This window comes from Aulonocara sp. 'chitande type north' Nkhata Bay, linkage group LG8 (assembly GCF_057382095.1).
Source record: "Aulonocara sp. 'chitande type north' Nkhata Bay isolate Kocher_YH1m ecotype deep benthic linkage group LG8, A_spYH_male_GT1.1, whole genome shotgun sequence".
In the NCBI taxonomy this organism is placed as follows: Eukaryota; Metazoa; Chordata; class Actinopteri; order Cichliformes; family Cichlidae; genus Aulonocara; species Aulonocara sp. 'chitande type north' Nkhata Bay.
In genome coordinates, this window is record NC_141351.1 from 4714465 (window position 1) to 4734715 (window position 20251).

The 20251-nt window shown below is 41.2% G+C and overlaps 1 protein-coding gene across 13 annotated transcripts in view; it reads left to right on the plus strand.

The window, feature by feature from the left end:
* cacna1g (calcium channel, voltage-dependent, T type, alpha 1G subunit) overlaps nucleotides 1-20251 on the plus strand; it is a 208763-nt gene that overhangs the window by 112580 nt on the left and 75932 nt on the right. For 10 of the 13 annotated variants that reach the window (XM_086302859.1, XM_086302861.1, XM_086302851.1 and 7 more), the window contains 6 exons: nucleotides 7657-7750; nucleotides 8658-8839; nucleotides 9906-10244; nucleotides 10384-10563; nucleotides 10938-11038; nucleotides 19160-19283. In XM_086302859.1, coding sequence (XP_086158985.1) covers nucleotides 7657-7750; nucleotides 8658-8839; nucleotides 9906-10244; nucleotides 10384-10563; nucleotides 10938-11038; nucleotides 19160-19283 — 1020 coding nt within the window. The remainder of the gene's footprint in view (nucleotides 1-7656; nucleotides 7751-8657; nucleotides 8840-9905; nucleotides 10245-10383; nucleotides 10564-10937; nucleotides 11039-19159; nucleotides 19284-20251) is intronic. The other 3 variants (XM_086302848.1, XM_086302858.1, XM_086302855.1) reach the window with 1 other exon arrangement.

Below are 20251 nucleotides of genomic sequence, written 5' to 3' on the forward strand. Positions count from 1 at the left end.
GGTGATATTTTTTTAACTTAATTATTATTCTGTGAACACAACTTAACTGTATGGAAGCCCGTTTCCGCCACTAAAAAAAAAAAAAAAGGATCCATAACTCAAAATTTTGAGTTATTTTCTTGAAATTTCGAGTTATTTTCTCGAAATTTCAAGTTATTATCTCGAAATTTCGAGTTATTATCTCGAAATTTCGACATATTAACTCAAAATTTTGAGAAAAGCAACTCGAAATTTCGAGTTAGCGCTGCCAATCAGTAATCTACGTGAATGACGTCATTTCCATGTTACCCGGAAGCTGAAGCCCTCAGCTACAAATGCTACAGCTAAGCTACCGGTATTACATCCAGTCGTGAATGCACAGATTGCTGAGTGTTTTCAGCCTGGCTTCACAAATGATGTGTTATTAGCTGAATCACATGGTGTTACTATCAGCAAACATACTTTAATTTGTTGGGATCCGTTTTTGAGTGCACGGTCCTGCGCCATATGCTTCCGGGTAACAAGAAAGCGACCTCATTCACGTATATTTTTGATTGACAGAGCTAACTCGAAATTTTGAGAAAAGTAACTCGAAATTTCGAGTTATTTTCTCGAAATTTCGAGTTATGGATACTAGCTTTTTTTTTTTTTTTAGTGGCGGAAACGGGCTTCCATATAACTGACATGTGTACCAGCATAACAAGTCAATTTCAATTGATTTGAAAGGAAAAGTCAGTTTATCATTCAATTTGATTGGCTTTCTGGCAGTGATATTTTTTTCTTTAAAGTCTTTGCTGGCTTTTCACTGTCATTTTTCTTTCAGTGCCTTCCTGTGACTGGCTTGCTCCTTGGAGTTATCATGCCAAGTTTTGGATGAATTTCCATGCTATAAATTTTTGGTACAGACATTAATAAACTGCACTAATTTGAATGAGTAAATCTTAAAAAAAAAAAGGCAGGTGACATAATCAGAAAGAAGTCAAAGAACCCAAAACAGGAAGTATGACTGAGAAGGGAATGGGTGAAATTAGAAAGACAAAGAAGCACAGAAAAGAAAACAAATAGAACTGAAACACTGCAAATACATAACAAAAACTACAAACCATGACAAAAATACCTTGTGCAAAAATCACATAAAAGTCTGCATTATGAAACAGGTGGGTTGGTCAGTTATACACAAGACTTCCATCCAGCAGAGGGAAGTTCAGTGAATCAGCTTTTAGTTCGTGCAGCTGACGGATCAGCGAGCTTGGTCCGTCCATTATCCATCCAACCCTCTGTTCACAAGAATCTCTGCTTCTCCTAGAGTTTTGGTCAAAACGTACACACAGTGATCAACTAACGGGTCTTCGCTCAAATTTTACTCAAGGCCTTGGTCATGTTTGCTATTTATGGGCACTTTAATATTTTCACAATACTCATAACACCTCGTTGAATATTGGTCTGATTTGAGTCAAGCAGCAATCACCTAACAGGTTTTCGCCATAGACAGTATAAAAGATGGAGGTAGCTACCGTTATGTCAGCCATTACCCGAGATGAGTGTTTCCAACTTCACTATCTGCACTACTGTGACAACAAGCAGTGGTTCTGGCTGCTCAACCACATGCTAATGACTGATGATTGACAGCACATTTGCCAATGAGCGTGCATGTTCATTTTGAGACATGGTGTGGCCAAGATTTACAAAAAAAGACTTGATTTTTTAATCAGTATGACCCAGAATAAGTGGCTGAGCAGTAAAGCAGAAAAGTGCTTACACAAGATCCATCATTTAGGACCAGAAGTCTTTTTGCAACCACAGCATTCAGCATTTGGTGACCTGAGATAGAATGCATGGTTGTTTCTCTGGTGGATCATGAACCTGATGAGCTATTATGTTTGTTTTTTCTTTTGACTTTATGTTGAGTCATTGTTTGGTCACCATGCTTTTTCACAAAGTAATGTTTACTTCTGTTTCCTGTCTAACTGGTGGACTGACCACTTAGAAAATATAAATTGGCTGAAAATATAAATACTGATTGCAAAAAAATATTTGAGGAGGAAATATCTCAATTAAAATTAATAATAGAAAAACAATTGACCTGAATTCTCAGCTAAATTTGTAGATGTTAGCATTTAGTTTAAGGATTTTAATTACAAACTTGTTAAAATAAATGTGGTTTTCAACAGGCTGCCAATAAAAAAACAGACTTTTAAAGTCATGCATAACATAAATATACTTTTTTAAATTACTTTTATTTCACTAGCTTATTCTTCCATAGATGTGAGTAGTGTTTTGGTGTTACAGGACAGTATACATAGGCAACGGCAAATCTGATTCTGTGTGATGTACAGCTGTGGTAGGCTACAAATTTTGTGGACACGTGCACACACACAAACACACACATACGCGTAAACAATTACTCCACTTCCTCCTATCAACAGCCACCCTCCGTTTCCCATTTACACCCTTTTTGAAGCAACATAATTGAGATCTCCCGTGTGCTGCCGGTGTCTATTATTGTCCGGCTATCAGCAGCAGACCTGGTCTGGCCCATCTCCTGCTCCCACCACCGTGCCCAAATTGGGGTGGCAGAGTGTAAACAACCTATCCAAACAACCAATTTCAGGACCAGGGATTTCCCTCGAGTCCACCCCCCCCCCCCCCCCCCCCGCTTTGGTTTAAAGCTTTTATTCCCCTTTTCTTATCCCCAATGAAACCTTCATTGTGTAATTCTTGGTTAGAATACCAGATGCACAGACGGCACCAACATGCCAAAAGAGCACAGCCAAGAATTAAACCTGCAATCAGCCAGTTGCTAAGTAATAGCGTTAGCTATTTTAATGAAAATTTAAACATTTTCAAAATTTTCTATCTACAGGATCCAGATAGATGACAATCTGAAGATTAGCATTGTCCAGATCTTGCTCTTTTGACACGTGTAGGGAGGACTGCCCTTTTTAAGTTACTCTGTCTGTATTGACCTGCTAGTGCCACCTGTAGATAAATCAAAGGTCATGCTGCTGCAACACAGTGATTAGATCAGACTAATGTTGCTCTTCAAGTAATGTTTGCTGCTGTAAAAACAAGTAACATTTGGATGGCATTTTTAGGTTATTACATAACAAAACTATTGAAGTACCTGCCGTATAGGAATATGCTAGAAAGATGGCACATAACAGAAAATTAGTACATGGAAGACAACATATTTCACTGTAAAGCACCAGAATGATCTGTATGATATGTTCCAGGAGAAATCAAAGCAAATGTTCCATCAGAGCTCACCAAGATCTTTTAGAGTTATTTTTCTATAGTCTCACTCTTTCATCTCTGGAGGGTGATGAAATCATACAAGATTAAAGCCTGAGGATCAGTGCAAAACAAAACAGGAAAAACTTGCAAAGATGCATCTTGTTGACCTCACTGTGTTTTCTGCCAGTAACAAAATTTATGTCTATCCATGCCTTCTAGATATCTTCTATTTGATTTTATATGCAAACCTGGCCTCTAAATGAAATGGGAGGGTATTTAATCACACATACTTTGCACTGTTTGATTCAGTTCTTCGCATTGAGAAATGTTGCACCTGTGCAGTGTAGGAGTCGTGGATAATAATAATGGATTGGATTTATATAGCGCTTTTCAAGGCACCCAAAGCGCTTTACAATGCCACTATTCATTCACTCTCACATTCACACACTGGTGGAGGCAGCTACGGTTGTAGCTACAGCTGCCCTGGGGCAGACTGACAGAAGCGAGGCTGCCATATCGCCCCAGAGGGGCCTACTGGTGTTGGCCCCTCTGGCCAACACCAGTAGGCGGTAGGGTAAAGTGTCTTGCCCAACGACACAACGACAAGGACAGAGAGCCCGGGGATCAAACCGGCAACCTTCCGGTTACAGATACGCTTCCCAACCCCCTGAGCCACGGTCGCCCCAAATGTTGATGTTTCTGTCAATGCGTAAACTGCTGAGCTTTTTTCTTTAAATGCTGCGGTCGATTCCTTTAGGTCATCTTTTCGTTTTTGTGTCTTGGAAAGCAGACATTTCTCTTTACCTGGACCTGCCAGGTCTGCTCATTTACTTCTACCTTAAAGCCAATACAACAAAACCCTTGGCTTCCCTTTTTCTGTGAGTAAACATCTAGACACTCTGCCATATTGACCTCTACACTGAACAGAGACTGCAGGTACAAGCTCCTACCTTAAAACTGCTCGCCAAGAACAGAAGCCAAGACCAGTAGCACACGTACTTCTTACCTGTGAGATACACAGAGAGAAGATAATACTGCACACTGCGCACACACCATCTTTTAGTGCTGACGGTCCACTGGCTTTGTCCAATCACAGCTGTCCCTTCTGATTGATTGCATGTGGTTTGATGAGCCCTGTGGGAAACAAGCTCCTGCAGTGGTTAAAACAGATTTTTTTTTCTTTTGTAAATTTATGTGTGGTGATAAATTGTTGTGGGTGTTGGCTCTGTGTTTGGTTTAGCGGTACGTCTGTGTGTTGGTGGATGTGTGACAATTTGTCTGCGGTTTAACGCTTCTGTTCAGACATTTTTCGAGAGCAGTGCTAAACAAATGTTAGCCTCGGTCTCTTTGCTCTAAAAAACAAAACTATTGGTTCATACAAGGCAAAATATTCATATTCAGACCAACTAATCAGAACAGTTTAGCATCAAACTCTGAACGAAAAGGCTTTAAGGCAGGACTTAGTAACCGACAGAAGTCACTTGTATCAAAATTACAAGATGTTATCTTTAGAAGGTCAGAAATGGCCAAAATGTAGGAAGATCCTTAAAACTAATTATTAAAAAACAAAAAATAACAAAAACAGTAGATGTGCTAGATTTCTGTTTCACTGGAATTAGGTTGGAGGGACTTTTTTATGAAGGAGTATTGGGCCACCTTAAAAAAAAAGGATTCTTTTCATTATTATTGTTCATTTAAGAATAAAGTGGAAATACTACGTTGAGAAATACTATTTTAAAGCCCATTTTTAATCTTTACATTTTGAAGTCAATACGTGGAAATTTAATTTGTGTCAGATGAAGGCCGCAGTACGAGTAGTGTTCAGAAAAAAGCAAAAAAAGCTATACTGGGGACAAACTGAACCAATTCTGCTATACCTGGTGCGTGGGGGAAAAATGATCAATATGCTATTTGTGACATTTTTGTTTGGTGGTGTGCCGTGTGATTTTTCTAATGTGAAATATGTGCCGTGGCTCCAAAAGTTTGGGAAACACTGCTGTACAGAGTATACCAGCTGAAGCACTTGTTAGTTGAAACAAAAAGTTTAATGTCAAAATTTTGACTTTATTCTCAAAATATTCAATAATATTGAAACCCCACCATTTTGTTCCCTACTACTCCGTTGTCCATAACAGTTAATGAGAATGTAAAACAATAACGTAACAGTTTGCAAACTGGACCCTTGAAATTAAATACAGAAACATTACTTACTACTATTACTTTGTAACACCCTATAAACTACTGAAGTCAAGGTCAAGCCTTAAATGTAATTTTTAACATCTTGTTTTTTTGCTCTACTCAGTAAATGTAGACAGACATCCTGGGTCTACTTAAAAGGCTTGCAGCTGGGTTCTTTATAACTTGAAGGTGACTGAGGTGTTCACAATATCGCTTACCTTAAAACTAATTGCTACGATTTCTTGCAACTGGTCACCTTCTCCTTTGAAAAAAACTAGTAGACTGACTTGATCAGTTGATTGACTTGATCAGCCAGCACCCAATAACAAAAGCTTCTGTAAGGTTGAAGGAGCAATTCAGACATGAAAAAAAAAAATCATGTTTTGATCAAATCGTTGTTTGACTTTGGGTCTAACAGGAAGGTACAAGTGGCAGATAACCCAAATCTATGAATAATATGTTTTAGAGGAAGAATGGAAAACGATAATGTTCCAAACTGGACCCTTGAAATAAAATAAAGAAGGATTACTTACTGTTCTGACTTTTACTACTACTACTTCTAACCTGTGATAGCTGTCTGGCGTTTAACACAGATATTAAAGTAAAAAGCTAATAAAACAATGACAGTTTTATCCTGTTTTTTGAAGTGGCTATTCACCTGGGTAAAGCCAAAGCCATTATCGGTTAACGCTAGTAGGACCACTGCAGAAGTTTCCATCCATCCATTCATTGTCATAACCACTTATTCAAAAATAGGGTTGCAGTGCAGCAGATGGCAACAGTTGGGGTAAACCCTGGAAAGGTTGTCAGTCCATCACTGGGTTAACGCGTAGATGGAGAACCATTCATCCCCACGCTGACACCTAGGGTTAATTTAGAATCATAAGTTAAACTAAAATCCATGTGACTGGACTGTGAGAGGAAGTCACTGTACCCAGTAGGTGCATAAATTCTATCGTGATATGTTGATATCTGTTTTTAGAAATTACTGCTACTGTAACTACCACATATCTTCAGCTTCACGTTTCTTTCTGCGAGACAACAAATGAAGCACTCTAGATGCAGGAACGTGATGAGCAAGGTAACAACAGAAGACTGCAGTAGCCCTTGACTCTCTTAACGTATTTTCCCCATCCTTTAGAGTTTAAGGGAGATAGGTCTGGGGTACAAAATAGTAGATTTAACTGCAGAATTAAATGCAAATTGGTCTCTCAAAGATAGCATACCCAACACTCCCGCAGTAAACAAATACGATGTGCAATATATCCATTCCTCCTTTGTTTCTTTCCAATACTCATGGGAAGTATCAGGAAAGTAATTTGTTAGTTCAAAAGGAGGTGCATGGTGATTAGGTCCTGAGGCTTTTCTGCACACAGTTTATTCACTTTGCTACCACAGAGGTCTGACTCACTGGGTCGGCATTCTATTAATCCAGCATCCACCTGGCACCCTCACACATATTAATGGAGTCTTTGGGCTCTGGTGTAGCGCAACAAATACAAACAGGGACGCTGAGGTTCAACTGCAGCGGATTTGTAAATAGGAAGCAGCATGTGGCAGAGGCTAGAAGAGAGTAATTATAGGAGCTCGTGAAAAGTCGGTGAAAGACAAAGGACAACTTCAAAGACTGTAAATGAAGAATGATGGAGAACAAAAGAAGACCAAATCTCTTCGGCTGTTCTGATAAAAGTCAAACTGTTTTAGTGACTTATAGAGATGCTACAGTGGAGTATGTTTTATGGAATTTTGCGTATTTGTATGTACTTGTGAAAACCGTAGAACCAGCAACCACACTGAAGCTCTTAGCTGTTAATGAGTCACAGCAACTCCAAAGTTTTGAACTCATATTCGGGCCAGGTTCTCCTAAAGACAAAAAAAGCTTCATGTTACTGTTTAACTTTCAGTTTTTCAGTGTGGTTTCTCTTTGAACTCTATCACTTCTCCTTGCATGGCAACGCTTTACTCCAATGACCTTCCCCACCTGTTACCTGTGAGCGCCCGTCTCCGGGAGCATGAAGACCACACCCCCACCCACCTGCTTACAAAGAGAGGTTGCTTCTACTGACTGATCCGCAGTCAGGTCTGAACCAGAACTGACGTTAAGCAGAAAGTAGAGGTAGCTGAGCAGCAATCTGTGTTTAGAGGCAACGTCAACCCACCTGCTTTCTCTTAAATCTTGCAAAAATCCCCCCAGATAATTTCACAGATGTTTTGTTTTTTTTTTTTCTGTAACACTTTTTATGTGTGCTTTTTTTGTGTGCCAAGGGTGATGCTTCTAAATCATGCTCAGAGATTGATTCCTTTGCACGAAGCATGGAGGACGTCAACGGCAGCAAGAAGGATTTATCGGCCTCTGCAGGTGAGGCATGTCCATCTGCTGTTCATACAGCATGTACATAGACTACATATATTGATTTTAGCTCAACGGGAACAATTCAGTTCAAGCCTGTGGGATTCATTTAAAGCCCCTATTACGAACATTTGTTTAAACACCCGCCATCTGTGTTTGCATTTTCCCCTCTCCTATCTTTGCTAGACTCCTGTGGATTGCACACTGTTGCAATTCTTTAAAAATTGCACGTAAAAGTTTGTGATACAGCAGTAAGTTAGGCCTCAGGCATTTAAAAAGTACCCTGTGAAAACATTCCTCAGGCTTCTGTAGTCTGTAACCTCCTATTGTCATTCTCTTCTCCCGCTTCCGACCACTCTCGGTGGGCACGTGCCCGGCTATCTCTCTACACAACATCAAGTCGGCAGAGTGGCCTCATTCATAATTCCTCATACCATCCCCTCTAATAAGTGTTGGCAAAGACTGAAAAGCCCAGTGGATACACTACTATATGTATAGAGTACAACTCCCAGATGTACTGTATCATCTCCCCTTCAGCCCCTTCAAATGCTCTGTGTAAAACTGCTTACTTAGCTGGAAGAGCCTAACATCTTCTAGGCCTCGGATAAAGTTTCGAAGACGGAGGAATTAGCGTTATTAAAATTGCATTCCCCTGCACGTCATGCATTTGTGTTGCTGCCAAACATAATATTCTCTCCTACGCATCCCATAAGATTAATGCCCTCTTGAAATATTCATGTTGCTCAATAACAGTAAGAGGCATATATTTGTTGTTTTTTATAGTCACTGTATGACTGAGGGTGTACCACATTTTCCCTTATTCCTGCTTTTTCTCATGTCTTTATTCAGTTTATCAATTTCACCACTGTAAAGTGTTGTTTTTGTCCTCTTTTTTCATTCACTTTTCTTCCACTAGTAGTGCCTGCAAATGGTCATGTGGACCTGAAGTCTAACCTGACTCCACCGCTAATTACCCACACTGCTGCCACCCCCATGCCCGTACCAAAGTTGCCCGTGGGAGGTGACTCCAACCCGGGTTATGAGACTCGTCGAGGCAGCAGCAGTTCTGTAGACCCAGCCTGCTATGAGAAATCACCGGTTTGTGTATTTATTTAATATTCTCATGTACAAACAAAAGGGCATGCCAATTTTCATGTAATAACCATGGACTGTATTTAAAACATGGATGTAGCTACTTTGACATCACCCTTTGGCTTGTGGACTGCTATTTAGAAACATAGTTTAAGTAGCTAGCCAGTGCTAAGAACTTAACATTTGATTGTTGGGTTTCTCTGTATTAGTGTACAGTCTTTACCTTACAATATTAACCTACTGCTGACTGTTGTTGTGATTTGGCACAAAGCTAATGAAACTGAATTTATTTAAATTGACTCAAAACTATACTATGTACTTGTTAAAAGCTAGTTGGCTTGGTCAGCAACATGCTAGACTTTGTTACTAGCTAGCAAAAAAAAAAGGCAACATCAATGCCCCCAGTATGTTGCTTGAAGGCATAATTTAGCTATACACACTAGCCCCGATTTTTGTGCCAGTGTTAAAACATGCTCATTAAAAGTCTATGGCATTTGACAGTTTGGTGGGGTTGAGGTGAGCCCCTAGTGGCCGTTAGAGGAAGTTTAATTTTTGATACCACCCTACGTTCATTTTGGCTTCCTTTTTAAACCTTTTGGAAGTTACTGCTGGGTAATAATCCAGTTCCAAGTTGTCACATAGCTATCAATATCACATGTGTTGTGTGATAAATGCCAGAATTTACCCCTTTCCTGACAGCTGTTTCCCCCAGAATGTGCGTCTAAAAACATTGTATGCTCTAATGATGTGTGGGGTCATAATGATTGATGATGATTAATAAAGTGCGCCAGTCTCACAGTCAACTTATTGGTACCACTGCTGCTCTTTATTTGACAAACTGATGACAACGATGAAAGACTGACAGATTATGTTGATACCTACATTTGCTCCTATCTATCTGTCAGCATGAATCTCACTTAAATTCACCTCACGCAAAGCCTCGTCGGTTGTATTCAGCTGGCTTTATTTGCATAACCAAAGCACTAAGCCACAAAATTAAAACTGCACTATGCAGTTACACTTGTGACTTTTTTTTACCCTCCTCCCGTTTGTTGCAACCCTCCTGCTCCAGACCAGTGTCCGGAGCTCTTCCCCTTATGCCCCATGGAGCTCCGGTAGTGGCCGGACAAGCCGCAGATCCAGTTGGAACAGCCTGGGTCGTGCTCCATCATACAAACGCCAGAAGAGGCAGTCCGGGGAGCGACGGTCGCTTCTGTCGGGGGAGGGTGGCTCAAGTTCAGAAGACGGGGAGGGCGGAGGAGAAGGAGGTGGTGGACTGATGGAGGAAGATGACGCATCACTGGCCAGGACGGACTCCATGTCCCAATCGCAGAGAGGGCCCAGGCACAGGAGGATGGAGTCAGTGGAGACTCGGAGCTCAATGGATTTGCCACCTGATGCTTTACTCCAGGTAGACCCCTCTAACAGTTATCAGTTTAAACCTCGTACTAATTGTTAAGATTCATGGACAGTATGACACCTGACTGGGAGTCGTAACTTAAAATTAGTTTCCATAGTTTTTTATTTACATTTTTTTTCACCTCGTGTAGGTGCCCTACCGGTACCGCTCAGCAAGCATGCACAGCTCCAGACCCCCCTCCCTGAGCCATTTGCGGCCCCCAGAACACAATGACTGCAACGGAAAGGGATCTCCATCAGTCCTGGGTCCCACACACGTCTCGCTGGAAGAGAACACCGAAGACGAGAACGCAGAGGAGGAGGTGAACCTGGTCAGTCACCGTCCAAGTGGGCTTGTTCTTATGACTGGTTTTCTTGCAGGTCTAAGGCCAGATAATTGTATAAGGTTAGCAATTAGGCTAAAAAAGTTTATTAGAATTTTAAGCAAAGGCCAAACTGATTATTGATCGGTTAAGCATGTTAAAAGTCTTCAAATAAATTTGCATATATTGCATGTCTTTCTAATTCTTGCCTATTTCACTGAACCCTGTTTATTCCATTGCTGTCTGTGATACATATAAACCAAACAGGGTTTTAAGCATATATATTTCAGAAATTCTTGAACGGGCTTGTGGCTCACTATATGCAACAGGAAGTTGTGTGCAGATGAATAATAAATGCACTGTGCACTTTTTACTCCGTGCAGGGTCGTTTTGCCAGGTTGTTCCGCTGGCTGGAGAAAAAACAGCCGGCGTGGTGTAAGCAGAGAGATACCTGGTCGCTCTACCTCTTCCCTTCAGAGTCAAGGTAATGTTCACATCTCCGATCACCTCCACACTTATAGATCTTTGGCCTGCCCTCTTGTTTTTCTGCCATAAAACTATCTTTTTTACATACTCATCCTGGGCACAGAACGCTGTTGTTCCAAAAGGAAGATGCTTATAAGCAGCTTTCTACTGTCGCAGCCATCAGCGTACCAAAAAAAAAGATTGAAACAAGTCTTACCATTGCGTCTGACTGACATCCCATGATGCTGACTAAAATGGCAAAGAGTTTTTTAACCGCACTGCGACCGCATCAGCATTTTTTCCCCTCTGCCGATATCAGCGCCTCTTCCGTCCTACATTCTCGCTTCAGAAGTCTCTTTTATCTGCACATTTCTGCCATGTCAGGGGGTGAGTAAGCGGGAGCAGAGGGAGGAAGGGAGTTTCTCCCTCTGAGTGCTGCATGTTATCTTGGCCACGTGCTGAATCTGTCGCTTCCCTCCCCTTCTACTTCGCCCCCTCTTTCCTCACTCCTCCTCCCCTTCTGGAGCTTTGATCCGAGCGTCTCTGCTGTCTGTTCAGAAGATGTGGCTGCGAAGGCAACACTAAGCAACACCCTGGCCCCCAGCCTGCTGCCCCAGCCACAACAACATGCTAATTAAACATCCCAGAACAACCCGCCATGACAGGAGCTGTATTTTAGCCAATTCAACTCAGAAGATGCTTTAATCTTTTGCTGTGATGGTTTTAATTTAATGATGAATTTGGAAGCATAAGGGGAGTGTTAAAGACTCAGTAAACTCAAAAAGATTTTAAATAATATCTATATATCATACTCATGGTTACTGGTTTCAGCTTGTGTATTTATATGGTATGTGTATTTTGTGTTTTTTCCTGCAGTGGTATCAGGGGGCTGTGTTTGTTTGGCTCTGACTGAAATCGTTGCTGTATTTTAACAGTGTGCCAGCTTTAACACCACGGGGTTGTGCACTGATTTTGACGTAGCATTTTAATTACTTTGCAGCAATTTATGCCTCAAATGATCCACATTTATCCAAAGGTTTTTTTTCCACCTGAAATCTTTGGACTTTTTTTGTTACCGACGAGTCAAATAGCTCTTTTTGTATTGGAATTTGATCCACTTGGCTCACTAACATTTAAAATGACAAAAAATACACATAATTATTTTATTTGAGCTAATTTGTGTGAATGTAACCAAGTATAATTCAGGCACAGGGCTTTAAGGGAGCAGATTTACTATGCAGAAAATTCTGGTATTTCTTGCTTTCTTCATAAAGTGAACAACAGTTGATCCTAAACTCAAGTTATACTGACTGATACATTATTTAAACAAAACACTTTATCATATGCTTTAAATTAAGATCAAAATCAAGTGTACGTCCATATTATTAGAGATAATTTCCCATCTGTTCAGTGTTGGAGAGCTACAGTGCATATGCGAGTCTAAAAACTGTGGCTGGTTCTCCTCTCTGTTGGTCATAACTTATAATTTAGAAAAGGTTAATAAGAAAAGCTCCATGTATTCTGCTCCTGTTGGAGTAGTAAGAAAACTGAAGGAGCTTGACTCAAACTGGACTTCTAGCTGGCTTTCAGTCACAGCAGGCTGCGAGAGCTGGCTATCGTTGAGAGTGACACCGAGGACATAGGCTCAGCGTGGCGCCCATTCTGGCCTTGAACCACCGCAGACGCCTGCCTGTGCTCACAATCACATCAAGAGACAGCAGCACGGCGGGAGGCCAAACTCCAGCAGCTTTCACATGGACCCGAGTTCACCTCAACCTGCCTTTTGTGCTACGCTGTTGTTACTGCCGCTACTGATGATTACTGCAGGGGAAGTTTTTAATGAGTGGAGGAGTGGGCCAGCTGTGCAGGCAGACTGAGGTACAGTCACAGCGATTAGACATGTTCGCGGTAAGAAAGAACAGTGGTCTGTCAACATGTGGACCAGAGATGTGCAGGGCCCATGCGGTACCCCGTACAGACTGTGATTAAACCCAAAAGAAGGCTGCACTTTGTGGGAGAACTGACACGTCAGCAGATAGTGAGATACAGGCAACAATCCGGTTGTTCAGTGATGACGCGACGAATCCTACTTCCGGGTCTAAAGTAGTCTGCGTTTAATATGGCTTTTGTGTTGTTAACATGTTTAATGTTATGTATTTTCTTCTATTTGATCTCAAAAAGCTCCTAAAACAGTCAGTGATCACTGTTGACCTCCCTCGGCTTTTATTACCGCTAATCATTTATTTAAGCTCAGTTTTTAAAACCCTAGGATGTAACTACAGCCCAGCCCATGCAGCAGTATATGAATGACTAACCTCGTATTGTGGATGGATTATCTCAGTTGTTCTCCTGGCTGAAGTTTGGTCCTTTTACAGCATCCTGCCATGCGATTACATTTGTTCATGACCACCGAGAACACTCACGTTAACTTTTATCGAGTGGAAAAAAGGTTAGCTTGTTTATATTATGCTAACATAGCTGTGTCGCTAGCGGTCACGTAGCACATCATTATATACCAGCTAGCCCAACTTCAGTAACCCTACAAACGTCACTGCTGTTTAGTTTTCTGTCTTCATTTATGCTGGAAGTGATAGCAGAGCTGCACGTTTTAATTTGTTTCCAAAACCCCGCAGTCAGGACATGCTATATTGTATTTAGATAGAAGCTAGCGAGCTAACTCCCTGCTAACTTCTAACTCCGTTAAATGTCATAAATTCGGTTTTCATGGATGCCTGGATGTTAAACTCAATTGTTACACCTGGTAGAGCAGAACGCTGATCATTTTATTAAAGATGAAAGACTTTAGACAGTTTTCAACTCTCAGTAATGCCATAGTGATCGTTTGATATATGGACCTGCAGCGGAGTTTAGACCCAGACACGGCTAGTGACGTCAGACTGAACAACCGGATAGAAGAAACAGGAAGCAGGGAGCGGGTTTTAAAATTCCTTTAAATAGTGAAAGCAATGATGTGTGGCTCGTTTTTTTTATGTGTGTATGTTGCCGCTTTCCACTATCAGGAAATATGTACCCGTGCAGGTTGAAGAAAATGTTAACTGTTCCCAGCATCCGTCAGCTCTTTCCAGGAAGGCAATCATCCAGCACACAGGAAGGGATGCGGTTTATGGATTCTTTGGAATGCACACAAGAAGAACTGAGTAATTAGTATAAGTGGATTTTGTCTTTTTTAGCTACAAAGAGGTCATGAAAAATTAAGGCAGAGGATGCAAGCGGACCAGACAGTCTACCACCTACACTGTTAAAGTGGCAGGGGAATTATGAGAAGTGAGTGCAATTTGCAAAAAGGGCACGAACAAAACACTCAATTGACAAAATTTACAAGTATGCTGAAAAATATGAATTTTGAAGGTGTGAGCAGAATGTGAGAGAACTGTGAGTTTATGTCCAAAACATAATAGTCATGTGAAAAAGGTTTTCACAGGGAGAAACTAAGGAAGCCCTTACTCTTTCCACAGAAATTAAGAAGTTAAGTACCGTAGTTTTCGGGTCATAAGCCACTACCTTTTTCCCACACTGTGAACACAGTGTGGGAAAAAACGGTTCACGGTTCAGGTAATTATAAAAAGTTAATGGTGAACTGGACTTCACGCAGAAGCAGAGCATAAACCCTGTGCGGCGAATGCATTTTTTTTTCATGCAGCCAAAAACATTCTTCTTGGTAACAGTAGACCAATAAAATTGATAAGTAGTATATATACGGTATATATTTTTACCGGTTGTTAAGAGACGTTATCTTATTTGTGCACTGTTCCGTAAAAAAAACATAAGCAACGTAATTTGTGTGTTACTGATACGTACGTATACTTAAAGGTAGCCGTGTTACAGGCGCTGTTCGAGGAAAAAAAGCATTTGCAGTATGTATTTTTGTATGTTTATGTTACCATGTTTATGTTACCTTACAGATTAAATTAAACGTTAAAAATCCTCACGTGTAATATTTCTGTGTAAATATCTCATATTACGAGTGAAACGCATACAGCTTAAAATCCGGTGCGGCCTGTACAAGTACAAAATTGATTTTCTTTCTAAAATTAGAGCATGCAGCTTTTAATCAGGTGCACTCTGTAGTCCGGGACTTACGGTAGCAGCCACGTGCTGCTTAGGAAATGCCTGAATTATAGTGCAGCAGGAAATCTACATCATAACATATGACGTAACCCCTTCTTAACCCTGTGCTGTAAACTTCCATGCCAGTCACTTCCATGCCAGCGCCGACCCGCTACATTTCTATCTGAAGTGTCTGGAACAATGTCCTTTGGACAGATGAGACCAAAGTGGGGATTTTTGGTCATAATGCACAAACTAATTGAACACCCAATGAGTGTCAAGCACAGTGGTGGAGGGGTGATGATTTGGGCTTGCTTTGCATACATGGGACCTGGATGCCTTGTAGTCACTGAGTGAACCAAGAACTCCTCTGAGTAGCAAAGTATTCCACAGTGAAATGTGAGGTCATGGTTCTGACAGCTAAAACTAGTCTGAAATGAGCTCATGCAACGACCCAGTCAAAGCCCAGACGTCAAACACACAGAAATACTGTGTCAGGATCTTAAGGGCATAACTGCACAAATGCCTGCAAATGAAGAAAAGTGAAATGAAGCAACAATGTAAAGAAGAATCCTTCCACAATGACATGACAGACTGTTAATGTCATACATATAAAGGTTACTTCAGGTTATCAGTGCTAGGTGGTTCTGCAAACTACTCAGTCACACACCCCACTTGACTGTATTTACAGTGGTCCCTCGCTATAACACGGTTCACCTTTCGCGGTCTCGCTGTTTTGCTGAAATTCTTTCTTTTCTTTTTTTTTTACAGCCCATTTTGTTCTGCGTACTGATTGGCTGTAGACCATTGTCAATCAATCTCATGTCGTGTCTCCTGTACAATACAGAAAGTGTTCAGCAGTGTGACTCTGTAGTGTCGTACTGTATGTTCGTAAGTTTTCTCAAACAAATGCAAAAAATGTCGACGAAATGTTTTGCACCATCAAAGGCAACCGCGGGTGCCTTTGGTTTCATTCTGTAATACTGGACTTATTTTTCTAGTTTTGAACTTTGAGAGTGTTTAAACAAGAGAGAAAAGTGTGGAAATGTTTGAGCCTGTCAGAAAAAAGTGTGTAGTGAGGGGTTTTACAGCCATAAAACATCTATAATAATTGTAAAAAAATTAAGTTGGCTACTTCGCGGGTTATTTTTAGAACCTAACTACTGCGATAAATGAGGGACCACTGTACTGTGTTGATGAGATATCAACTAAAGCTGAACCTGGAAGCTGAACCTGAAAACCAGTTTGTACCACAAGTTGGAGTAATAAATCATGTTAACATTCTAATTAACAATGGTGGCCAGTCTACAGAACCATCAGCAGTTTCAGAGGATTAAGAAAAGGACTTTCAAAGCTTTATACAAGAGAGGAGTTTTCAGATGCTCTTTGTGACATTTGAAAAGCTAAAACTAACCGCAATGAATAAGTCAATGATGTCAGCTGTCATTTAAAAGTTCTGATGCTAGAAAACTCAAAAGGTCAGTAAATATCATCTCAGGGCAAAGCTTCAAGCTCGCGTCGAAATCCGTCATAGAAACACCAAGATGTCAGCGAGTGTTTCGAACGGAGCATTTTCCACTTCATCTTGTAGTGGCAGTTTTTTTTTGTTTTCCCCCCCTATTTTTAGTGTGCATTTTGAAGAAGAGGAGGTTATTTGACTTTGACATGAAAGTTCACATCCAGAGAATGAGCTCTTCTAACATCAGAGGAGGAGCTGCTACGCCACTTTAGGAAAACACACAAACTCTTTATCATTAAGCCTCTTGCACACAGATATGAAATACCACAGCCTGTACGACAATGAATAACACACTCGCATACACACGTGCCACACAAATGCAGCAAGTGTCGACACAGCGATGCTTGTATTGCCAAATAGAGCCTGAAATCCAGATCTGAGCCTCACAATATTGTCCTCTGCTGTACACTTCTGCTGATACGAGGCATCAAAGTGGATTTGATGCACAGTTTAATCCCTGCTGCCATACATGACAAGCGTTCCCTCTTTCTCCCTGCTGTCACAAACCGAAAGCCACGAGAACCTTTTCATGTTGTGTAATGAAAGCAAGGCATAATTAATGACTCCTAAATCTACAGCTCTTCATTACAGAGTTACTGTACGCGAGACAAGCGCTCTTAAATTAAATGAGATTGTTCATTTCTTATGAATGCCCTTGTGCGGCACATAGTATTATTCCAGGTTTTATGGAACACGCCTCCACTAGCATGAGTAGAACCATTTCGTGGCGCTTTAAATGTCTACGCCAGTGCAGCTCAGAGGAAACACTGCACATTTTGCTCCAGTGTTTGTACATCTGAGGGTTTCCCAGACGAAACACACTTGAAATGCTTGTAAAATGTGACACACTCTTACAAAGTCAATGATCCAAAATCTCATCAGCTCAGCTATTAAATAAAATCAAAGTCCAGCTGACTACAATAACAACGCTACATGCACTTTGATATATCTGTAATAGCTAACGTATGACGCTGCAGTCTTTGCTTATTTACTGAAAACTGTTTCTGTTGCTGAAGAGGCTGATTTAGTTGCTGGTTTGTTCCAGAAGTCAATGTGTTTTTGTTTTTATTTTACATTTTATTTATACAGCACCAAATAACAGCAGCAATCGCCATAAGGCGCTTTATATTGTACTGTAAATACAGTAAAAACCCAACAATCATATGACCCCTTATGAGCAGGCACTTTGGCAATAGTGGGAAGGAAAAAACCCCTTTTAACAGGAAGAAACCTCCAGCAGAACCAGGCTCAGGGAGGGGCGGCTATCCGCTGTGATGGGTACTGTATTTATACTACCTGTTTAAGTTGTTAAGGCTGCTGTTTTTTCATGTGCCACTGCAGTATCAATAGATATCTTAGTTGCAAGATTAGCAGCAGCTGGTGTAGTTGCTGAGTTGGTGTTGTAGGTTGCAGGTACTGCTATATTTTTTGTTTTGTGTTGGTAGTTTAGTTGCAGGAGGTGTTGCTGTAATTTTAGTAACTGATTTACTTTGATTAGTCACTGTGATTAGTTATTGGTGTTGCTGTAATTCCTGCAGTTGGTTTACTGTTGATGGAATTTGTATTTGCAGGATTTGCAACATACTGTTAAAGGTTTTGCCATAGTTCCCATAGCTGGGTAAGTTTCTTGGATTGCCATCTTTTGTTGCCGTAGTTGCAATGGATGATTTTTTTTCCATGAGATGTTTGTGTTTGGTTTAAGGTGTTGCTGTAATTTTAACACTTTTTTTCCTTGCACAGGTGGAATTGTAAATTGCATTTCTATTACAGTAATTCCAGTTGGTGGTTAGTTTCATAGTAGGTATTGTTGGTTGCAGGTAATAAAGTAAATTGAATTGCTTCAGTATTTAAAGGCGTTGCCACATTTTGGTGTTTTTTTTGTACAGGTTTTGTTGCAGTTGCAGTAGCCGGTTAAGTTTTTGGGACTGCAGTGTGAGCTGCTATGTTTGGTTTCTATCTTTGGCTCTAAATGCAGTACAGGTTGGTTAGTTGCAGATGTTGCTGTAATTCCAGTTGCTGATATAGTTGAGAGAGCAGCCATGCCTGGTTGCTTAAGTTGCTGCGTTTGTCTAAGTATTTCTGTAATGCTTACACATTTTTTAAACTGTATTATTTATTATTATTTTTTAAATGTATTATTGTTCTTATCCTTATGTTGATTGCCGTGTGTCCACAGTTAGATATAGCGGGTTTGTCTACCTCCGAAGCACTGTGCTCATTATGGCTCAAGAGTTGGCAGTTCGTCTTGTAATCGGAAGGTTGCCGGTTCGCGCCCCGGCTCGGACAGTCTCAGTCGTTGCGTTCTTAGGCAAGATGCTTCACCTACTGGTGGTGGACAGAGGGCACTGTGCTCGTTTGCAGGCTTAGAGGAGAAAGGAAGCAGACACTGCCTTAAGGTAGTGTTTAAGGCAGTCATGTGACAGTGGCTGTAGTGTGGATGGATTGGAGGAAATGTCCTGTTAAGGAACATAGGACAGTTTTTCTGTATATGCCAAGCCTATTTCCTCTCTCACAGAAATGTCCATTCTTTGCTTTTTGCCTTTTATTTGTAAGGTTCCGGATCCTGTGCAATAAGATCATCACCCACAAGATGTTTGACCACATCGTGCTGGTCATTATCTTCCTCAACTGCATCACCATCGCCATGGAGAGGCCTCGAATCGACTCCAAAAGCGCTGTAAGTGTCACAACATGTCAGGTAGGTAGGTAGATAAAGGAAGACAAAAGGGAATTCCAACCTCTGCTCAGACAAACACGAACGCCTGGAAAGAATCAGGTGTGTAGTTTTCTCTGTGCAGAGAAATGGAGTGGAGCATAGTGTTAACAGGGAACCACTCCTGTTTGACTGCAAGCCAGCAGTGTGTGCTATACCCCTGTACCTACTGCACTACATCATCAACACCATCACCTCTTTCACTAATGTGCCATTCCCTTCAAACAGAGGACTGGCAGGATGCCTTGCAGCAACACAAACACACACCTAACTCTGTGTCCTTTCCAGCAATAACAGCAGAACCGGGCCCAGAAGTTCCATGCATAAACACAATAATTATCACTGTTTGGTTTTTTTTATTTTTTTTTCCTTCGCTGGGCGAGGTGTTCCGCGGATCGGCCTAATTGCAGTTCAGTCTCGCTGGAACGTGGCGTTTTGCTTGTTTTGCGACTGAAACACGGAGGAGACAGCACTGTTGTAATTGATTCAATTATCCGTGGGCTGGTGTACGTGGCTAATGTCCAGGAAAGGAGATGTTTAACAAATGGAGGCTGCCTCCACAGGCCGCCCGTTCTCATCAAGGCAGAAGGAACGCGCACACATACACAAGCATTGATTTCTCCCCTCTCACGTCTGCGAAATCCAGCGCAGCAGCCGCTCTAGGATTCACATCAGAGAGCAGTATTTTCAGATGCACATATATTTCGCCAGCTTCCTGCCGTGGCCGCCGTGTCCGGCCTGCACCCAGAGGTCGTTATTGAAATGAGATGGAAATGTATGACGCAGAAAGCAGCCTCAAACAAGTGAATGAGCAGTCATTACAGTTGCGAGCTGCGATGCTTACTGCTACAGACCTCATTCGCCTGGGTGGTCATTGCATGATGCCATTTGTTTGTCTTTGCGGGTTGTTTTGAATTAATGAAGCCGACTGT